Source organism: Triticum urartu, chromosome 6, assembly GCF_003073215.2.
Source record: "Triticum urartu cultivar G1812 chromosome 6, Tu2.1, whole genome shotgun sequence".
Classification (NCBI taxonomy): Eukaryota; Viridiplantae; Streptophyta; class Magnoliopsida; order Poales; family Poaceae; genus Triticum; species Triticum urartu.
Genome location: NC_053027.1, coordinates 379,790,766 through 379,799,974, shown reverse-complemented (window position 1 = coordinate 379,799,974; position 9,209 = coordinate 379,790,766). Strand labels below are relative to the sequence as shown.

Genomic DNA, 9,209 nt, shown 5'->3' with positions numbered 1-9,209 from the left:
GAGGAGCGCCGCTGGTCTCGCTTCTTCTCACGGCAATCAGACTCTGGGTGACCGGGCCAAGAGCAGTAGCCACAGAAGGTGTCACGGCGCGACCGGGCCTGCTCAGAATAAGCAGGGCGACTCACCCCCCTGAAGGTGTGGGGAGGAGCGGTGGAGCGGTGAGCCGAGCAGACGACACAGGAGCCCGAACAGCCAACACAGACGGGACCACCAGCAAACCAGCAGAGCGAAGGCGGGTCTCCTCAGCACGAAGCTCAGCAAGCACCTCCGAGATTGGAACACGACCACGAGCAAGCAAGTGAGCACGTCTGGGCTCAAACTCAGAGCGGAGACGAGATAAGAACTCATGGACCCGCTGAAACTCCAGATCAGACCGAGTAGTCTGACAGCAACGACAGGTGCCGCAAACAATTGTCTGAAGAGAGTCAAGCTGACGCCAGATGGCAGAGCACTGTGTATAGAACTCATCAACAGAGGAATCACCTTGCTGAAGGGCATGCTCCTGACGCACCACAGAGAGATAGAGAGCATCACCAGAGGGCTGCTAGCGCTGACAAAGATAAGACCACATCGCTGCAACTGTGCCAAGTCCCATGAACTCGGAGGCAAACTGAGGGAGAACACTCGCAGTGAGAACAGCAGCAGCTCGAGCATCATCATTTCACCACTGAGTGTAAGCAGACAGATTATCCCGGTACACAGAGAGAGCATCGGAATAAGAAGATACCTGCTGATCATAAGCATCAACCGCAGCATCATCTAGAGCCTTGGCAGCATCCCGGTCAGCCTGAGAAGCATCAGCAGCAAGGACCGGCTGCACTGGTGGGATTGGGGCCACTGGCGCAACCGGGCATGGCGGACAAGGGACCTTGCCAGAGAGAACACCCCACAGAAAAAGGCCACGCATATGAATGCGCATGAAGCCCACAAACTCAGCATAGTTGGTGCCATCGAAGATCACCGAACAGCGAGGAACAGCAACATAGCCCGAAGAGGACATGGCAAACTTGCTGTTTTTGTTTGGAGTCAACTGCTCAAGATTCGATCTGGATCGAGGAAGCGGCAGAAGCGCGAGCCCTCACGTACGAGCGACGGGGAACAAGGCCCAAGGCCCAGCCAGAGCGAGCGAGGCAGGAGCACCCGGCCGAGCAGGATACGGGCGGGGGACGGGCTGGCCCCGAGGAGCTGGCCCCGGCTGGAGCGAAGGAACCATGCGGCGGCGACCAGCCCGCAGGGAGCAGCGGACGGGACGGGGTTGGTGGGGGTCGGGGAGGCCCGATCCGCGGCGAAGACTGCCGGATCCGCGGCGACCGGGACCGAGCTCAGCTTGGTGCAGGGGCGGCCGGCCGGTTAGGAAACACCGGCGACCGGGCCGATCCTGGCAGCAGACGAGACGGGGAAGCCGGGGGAAGCCTAGGGCGAGCCGGGCAGGAGACGGGCCAAGGGCGACAGGCTCCACGACGAGAGAGAGCAGCGGCAGCCGGAGGGCAAGATCGGGGGAGGAGCTAGCACGGAGTTGCAGGGTGCGGGAGAGAAGGGAACCTAACATTTGATACCATGTTGGATGAATAGCAACTGTATTCTCAGAAGGGCCAAGGGTCAATACATATACAAGTATGTGGTAAAGTGTAAGAGACCCCTTATACAATGGGGATTAACCGAAAAGGGGTATACACATCTAACAAGTTTCAAATTATATGACATTCTAGTTTTGTCCTAAATCAAACATTCTTAAGCCGGACCGAGTCTATAAAAATATCATTGCTGTACATATAAGCATATGTGTTGTAGATTTGGTCAAATAATATAGAGAATTTGAAATGAGATGTGTTCATACTTGATGAAATGCGCATCACCCAATTCGCGATTTAAGAACACAAACAGAGAGATACTGACCTTTCTCACATCTGCAACTAAATTTGACTTAGGGAAAAGCTAGAACTTCAAATAATTTGAAATGTAGTACTTCCTCCGTCCTATAATATAGGACGTTTTTTGATACTAGTGGTGTCAAAAATCGTCTTATATTATAAAACGGAGGGAGTATATCAAAATGCACAAGTTTAACCAATGTGTCATTCTAACTGGTGCCAAGTTATTGCCGATATTACAACTACCTAATTGCTTATAATGCACTTTCAGCACACGGGAGTATCAGATCAGCGAACATAACTACTGAACATGCAACAGCTTATTGTGTCGTATAGGCCAATACCTTTCAGAAGAATACATATAAATTCATATTGAAACTAGTGGAACAAAATTTGTATAGCTTTAGAAAAGCTCAAAGGTCCTTGCTGAGCGAACTTATGTCTAGAGCCTATATAAGCCGACACAACTAACATTTCTGAATAGCTCAAACCCCACATATTCTCTGGAAGATACGACACGGCTTCTATCTACCACAGGCCACCTCATCCAAAATTACTCAGTTGGCTTGTCTGGGTCATCTTCCTCAGGATCCTCCTTGTCAGGATCATCCTCCTGCGGTTCTTCTTGAGGTTGTGCCTCTTCCTCTTCTTCTTCCTCATCATCATCCAATGGATCATCAGCTGGTAATGGATGGGGCAATGGTGTTTTCATAGGGCTGAACTTTGGGAAGATGTCAGGTCTCCTCCCAGGCTTAGGTTTCTCCCATTCCTGCAAATGTGTGATAAGACAGTGACCATCAGCTTCAGTGCCAACACAAAAGAAGAACGTCTGATGGAACATCTTTAAATAATTAACTACACCCTCTGTAAAGAAAACGCTCTTATATTTCTTTACGGGGGAGTACTCTATTTTAGAGATTATCCTACAGAAATCTTGCTACAGCTTAGACAAATCACACATGAAAATTGACAGTTATCAATGTGAAACACTGCAAATAAATAAATGGCAGGTTATAACCATGATAAATGTCACCGCGCAGCTCAGCAAGTCCGCAGAACAATAAAATGAAGGTTTGCCTCAAAATATGCAGGAGTCGCATTCAACAGTCACGGAATGGAACACAATTGCAAGCAAAAACAGAAAGGTAACATGAACACAATTTGAATTTTACCTTAGGAAAACTTATAAGTGTCCCCTATCAATTTACCATGAAGATGTTCTTCCACTATTTTTATCCTAAATGATTAGGGCATCTACAGCACCCTAGTATCACACAAAATTTATTTGTGCTTGAAACAAGCAAATATAGAACAAGTCTTAGATCAGTAGGCCATATATTTCAAAACTTGTTTGTAAGAAATTAGATTGTTAGCATCATGACAACGAGACACCAGCTAGAAAATGGAAAGTTCCTGCAGAAAGCGATCTAATAGGCCGTCTGATCCCTAAATAACTACTGTCTGATTGTTTTAAATACAAGTACGACTCAAGACAAGCATTCAGTGGACGCACACATTTATTTTGGAACGATTTTGGCATTTGAACCTCGGTTTGCACAACTCCAACCTAGGTGGAAACCTTCAAAGTATCTTATCATACACGCTATACATATTGTTTCAGTGTGCAAGAGCACCATCTACAAAACAATCTACAATGTCCTAACCTCACATCATTGTTTGAACTCATGCAACTCAGGTCCGCTCCTAAAATGCAACAATGATGAAACCGTGAAGCCACCATAACGCAGCTCCGGTACAGTTATGTATATATTTCCTCGCATGAAGATCTTTAAATAGAACTCCAAGCTAACATTTCTACAATACGCAAGAACGATGAGACTAGGATGCCACTAATTATCTACTAAGAGCATCTGTAATATCCACAAGCACAAACAAACTTGCATCTGAAGTTGCCCTGTCCAATCAAAAGAACTCAGGTCCACTCTAAGCTAACATTCCTACTGATTTCACCCACTCTGAATACCTAAAACCTCATAATCCGGGTGTAGTAAGCTAAAATGACCAAAAAATTCTGAACCGGAGAATTCGGTTCACCATGAGAGGAATAGCAAAATGACTACAGGCGGGAAAGGGCGGAGAAGGATTACGATGGGGAAATCGAGGGGCGAGCGCCGCGTAATCTTCTCCTCGTCGGGGGCTACGCACACCACGAGCGAGTCCCACCTGCGCCGCGTCCTCGCAGGGACCGCCGCCCGCGCGGCGAAGACGCCTCTGGATTCGGAGGCGGAGACGCCGAGAGCGCCCGGCGCCGCCACCGGCGCGGCGGCCGGCGCCAAGAGGCACCACGCGGACGCCATGGGGAGAGGTCAAGAGAGCTTAAGGGTAAGGCGCTTCCGGCTTAGGGCTCTCCTGGGTGGAGGCCGGAGAGGTAGAGAAGTCGGGATGGAATTTGGGTTTCCCCGTGTGGTTTGGTCGAGTTGCGGCGCCTACCACGCTGTTACCGGCGGCTGTCTCGCTTCGAGTGATAAGAGTCGGTCCGGTCCCGTTTCAGCTGAGCTGAGCTGAGCTGGCGGACGAATGTGTGAACTGTGAGCATGGCCAAAAACAAAACAAAAACAGACCGCCCGGTGTTTACTATGTTCAATATATGTTATCCCTTTTTCGAATATTAAATTGAAAATATACATATGCAAAATCTGTTCCACTATACGTAGACCAGCATATATTGTCGTCTCCAGAAAAAAAATCATCGATAATGACATGTAGGAACTCTGAAGACAAACGAAATCTAATCGAATCCAAACGAATGCACCGAAACCTAAACCTATTGAATCTCGGAAGACTCGCCAGAGACACGACTCCACACGCGCTCCACTGAAACAAAACACACCAACGAAACAAGGATGGTGTTAGAATTAATCTAAGGTGCATATCGATTTACCGAGTATCAAGCAATCGCACAAGGCACGACATCATGATTTCACACCGCTATAATATCGCACACTGGCCACCCGAACGCTGGCATGTGTCGTCAGCTCTTCTTGAGTGTATGCGCTATTATGTTAACATAGGTTACATCGTGTGTCTACCCCATGTTATATATGAAGCCTAGGATATGAGTGTCCTAATTAGGACACAACTCCTTGCCATGTTTACACATAATACGACTCCAAGTCCAGCCGTAACCTACCTTATACACAATTCTCGACATAGCTCTATTAAGCTTCACATAGGCGAATATTTTCCACCACCTTAAATTCGTCCACACGTCAAACTTCTATGTACACTGGACTTGAGTTACACCATGAGTATGGCTGCTATTCCCAGACTTCATGTGACTCCACCAGCAACTTCTAACCCCTTTTTTTCCCGATCATAGTCAATATTCAAGCAAAATTAAGTACCCCTTTACTCTAGTATGCGCTCCCAACTTTCGGATTATTCGTTCAACGTCATCACACACTGATCACTGACTTGCGTGATAGTGAATAACTCACATATTACATGCCACACATAAGAGTTACATGAACTCAACATCCTTACTCCTTCTTGACCACCTGTCTTAAATTTGAAGGAATTTCATTGTTGCTAGTCATCTTGAGTCAAATTCACGGTTGATACCAAAGCCCTGGTTTGTCTCCCTATCCTGTGCTAACCACACACCTCGTCAGTATCACCCCGTCGAGCCTCTGCTATCTCGGTCAAGTCTCCTGGGTAGCTAACCTGCACTGCCTCAACTCCTACTTTAGAGTACCATCGATCATCAGCAACCGACGACGAGGTATACATATCCCTTGGACCACTAAGTTCCAACCGAACAACGTGTCTCTCGCTTTTTCAGTTGAATAGGTGATACTTCAACGTGTCTACTTTTCCAAACACTTTTGCTTGTGTTTGGCCTCTAATTTGCATGATTTGGATGAAACTAATCCGGACTGACGTTGTTTTCAGCATAACTGCCATGGTGTTGTTTTTGTGCAGAAATAAAAATTTCTCGGAATTGGACAGGGATTTTTGGAGAATTATTTTGGAATATATAAAAATACTGGAATGAAGAAGTACCACAGAAGAGCCACATGGGGCCCACAAGGGCAGGGGCGCGACCACCAACCTGGCCGAGCCACCCAGGCTTGTGGGGCCCCTAGACCTCGTCTGGACATAATTCCAGTGCTATAAAAAATTCACATCCTTCTGGAAGAAAAATCAAGAGAATAGTTTTGGGACTTTTCGCCGTCGTCTCGAGGCGGGACTGAGGTAGGAGCACTTTTTCTCTCCGGTGGAGAAATTCAACCGAGGATACTTCCCTTCGAGAGGGGGAAATCGAAGCCTTCATCATTACCAACGCTCCTCTCATCGTGGGAATCATCATCTTCATCAACACCATCTCATCTCCAAACCCTAGTTCATCTCTTGTGTTCAATCTTTGTAGCAAACCTAAGATTACCACCTGAAGGTGCTAATAGTGTTGATTACATCTTGTAATTAATGCTTGTTGGTTTAAGAGAAAATTCCTTATTTGACACTATCTTAAAATTTGCTTCCTTATTTGACACTGGAAAAAAATTTCTTCCCTATTTGACACAAATTCTAAATTTTATTCCCTATATGACATTTTCGTTCATTTTGAGCCTAAATGACACCTGAAAAGACTCTTTTGCCCCTCATGTGGTATGTGTGTGGGGGGCAATAGCGCACACACGCAGCACCGATGCGAGGGCAGGAGCACACACGCAGCAACACATACACATGCACCAACACACACACACGCACGCGCACACACACGCAACAACACGCACGCGCACGTGCACACACACGCACACACACGCAGCAACACACATGCACGCGCACACACACGCAGCAACACACACGCAGCAGCAGCACACACGCAGGCAGCACATAGGCACGCAACAGCACACACACACGCACGTACACACGCAGTAGCAAACACACACGCAGCGGCACACATGCACACACACATGCAGCAATAGCACACATGTGCGCGTGCACCCACACACGCAACAGCACACACGCGCGCACACACATACTGCATGGGGGGCAAAATCGTCTTTTCAGGTGTCATTTAGGCTCAAAATGAACGGAAGTGTCGTATAAGGAATAAAATTTAGGACTAGTGTCAAATAGGGAAGAAAATCTTTTCCAGTGTCAAATAAGGAACCGGATTTTAAGACAGTGTCAAATAAGGATTTTTCTCTTGGTTTAATTGGTGGAGGATTATTATGTTCACATTGTCAATCATATATCTATACCCACTGATCATGAATACTGAGATGAGTTGCGAGTAGTTCTATTTGTTCTTGAGGACATGGGAGAAGTCTTGTTATTAGTAATCATGTGAAGTTGACCATCGTTCAATGTTTTGATATTAGGTTGTGTTGTTCTTCCTCTAGTGGTGTTATGTGAATGTCAACTACATGACACTTCACCATCTTTGGGCTTAGAGGAAGGCATCATGGAATTAGTTTGTAGATAGTAGGTTGCGAGAGTCACAAGTGCAGGCAGGTCCTATATAAACGGTTTTTACCCCTAATACATCCATTTTGCATCATGCTTTTATGTTGATATTTATTGCATTATGGGATGTTATTATACATTATATCACAATACTTATGCCTTTTCTCTCTTATTTTATAAGGTTTACATGAAGAGGGAGAATGTCGACAGCTGGAATTCTGGACTGGAAAAGGAGCAAATATTAGAGACCTATTCTGTGCAACTCCAAAAGTCCTGAAACTTCACGGAGCATGTTTTTGGAATATATAAAAAATATTGGGCGAAGAAAATACCAGAGGGGGGCCACCAGCCAGCCACAAGGGTGGAGGGCGTGCCCTACCCCCTGGGCACCCCCCGTCCTTGTGCCCCCCCCTGGCAGGCCTCCGACGCCCATCTTTTGCTATATGGTGTGAATTGACCTAGGAAAAAAAATCAGAAGGAAGCTTTCGGGACGAAGCGCCGCCGTCTCGAGGTAGAACCTGGGCAGAACCAATTTAGGGCTCTGGCGGAGTTGTTCTGCCGGAGAAACATCCCTCCGGGAGGGGGAAATCGAAGCCATCGTCATCACCAATGATCCTCTCATCGAGAGGGGGTCAATATCCATCAACATCTTCACCAGCACCATCTTCTCTCAAACCCTAGTTCATCTCTTGTATTCAATCTTGGTCCCAAAACCTGAGATTGGTACATGTGGGTTGCTAGTAGTGTTGATTACTCCTTGTAGTTGATGCTAGTTGATTTATCCGGTGGAAGATTATATTTTCAGATCCTTAATGATAATTAATACTCCTCTGATCTTATCATAAATATGCTTTGTGAGTAGTTACGTTTGTTCCTGAGGACATGGGAGAAGTCTTGTTATAAGTAATCATGTGAATTTGGTATTCGTTCGATATTTTGATGAGATTTATGTTGTCTCTCCTCTAGTGGTGTTATGTGAACATCGACTACATGACACTTCACCATGATTTGGGCCTAGGGGAAGACATTGGGAAGTAATAAGTAGATGATGGGTTGCTAGAGTGACAGAAGTTTAAACCCTAGTTTATGCGTTGCTTCGTAAGGGGCTGATTTGGATCCATATGTTTCATGCTATGGTTAGGTTTACCTTAATTCTTCTTTAGTAGTTGCGGATGCTTGCGAGAGGGGTTAATCATAAGTGGGAGGCTTGTGCAAGGAAGGGAAGCACCGGTCCACCCATATATCAAATTATCAAAGTAACGAACGTGAATCATATGAGCATGATGAAAACTAACTTGGCAACAATTCCCATGTGTCCTCGGGAGTGCTTTGCTTTATATAAGAGTTCGTCCAGGCTTGTCCTTTGCTACAAAAAGGATTGGGCCACCTTGCTGCACCTTAGTTACTTTATTTACTTGTTACCGTTACGATTTATCTTATTACAAAACTATCTGTTACCCACAATTTCAGTGCTTGCAGAGAATACCTTGCTGAAAACTGCTACCTCTTGAGCATGCGTTGGTTTCCCTTGAAGAGGAAAGGGTGATGCAGAAAAGCAGCGTAAGTATTTCCCTCAGTTTTTGAGAACCAAGGTATCAATCCAGTAGGAGACCACACGCGAGTCACATCGTACCTACACAAACAAATAAGAACCTCGCGACCAACGCGATAAAGGGGTTGTCAATTCCTTCACGGCCACTTGCAAGAGTGAGATCTGATAGAGATGATAATAATAAGATAAATATTTTTGATATTTTTATGATATAAATTGAAAGTAAAGATTGGAAACTTGTATGATGGAAAATAGACTCGGGGGCCATAGGTTTCACTAGTGGCTTCTCTCAAGATAGCATAAGTATTACTGTGGGTGAACAAATTACTGTCGAGCAATTGATAGAATTGAGC

General features: G+C 45.9%; 1 protein-coding gene across 1 annotated transcript; it reads right to left on the bottom strand.

Annotated features, from left to right (window-relative positions):
• Positions 1-2,176: 2,176 nt before the first annotated feature.
• LOC125513607 (cell surface glycoprotein 1-like) lies at positions 2,177-4,332 on the bottom strand. Its single transcript, XM_048678764.1, has 2 exons — positions 3,980-4,332; positions 2,177-2,640 (listed from the first exon to the last, which is right to left on the bottom strand). The coding sequence occupies exons 1-2, from the start codon at positions 4,187-4,189 to the stop codon at positions 2,425-2,427; spliced, it is 426 nt and encodes a 141-aa protein (XP_048534721.1). The 5' UTR covers positions 4,190-4,332; the 3' UTR covers positions 2,177-2,424.
• Positions 4,333-9,209: the final 4,877 nt, after the last annotated feature.

Excerpts from the sequence above, each read along its gene's own strand:
- LOC125513607 (XM_048678764.1), bottom strand. The coding sequence starts at position 4,189 with ATGGCGTCCGCGTGGTGCCTCTTGGCGCCGGCCGCCGCGCCGGTGGCG. Across the intron at positions 2,641-3,979 it reads CGCCCCTCGATTTCCCCATC|GAATGGGAGAAACCTAAGCC; the intron begins GTAATCCTTCTC and ends ACACATTTGCAG.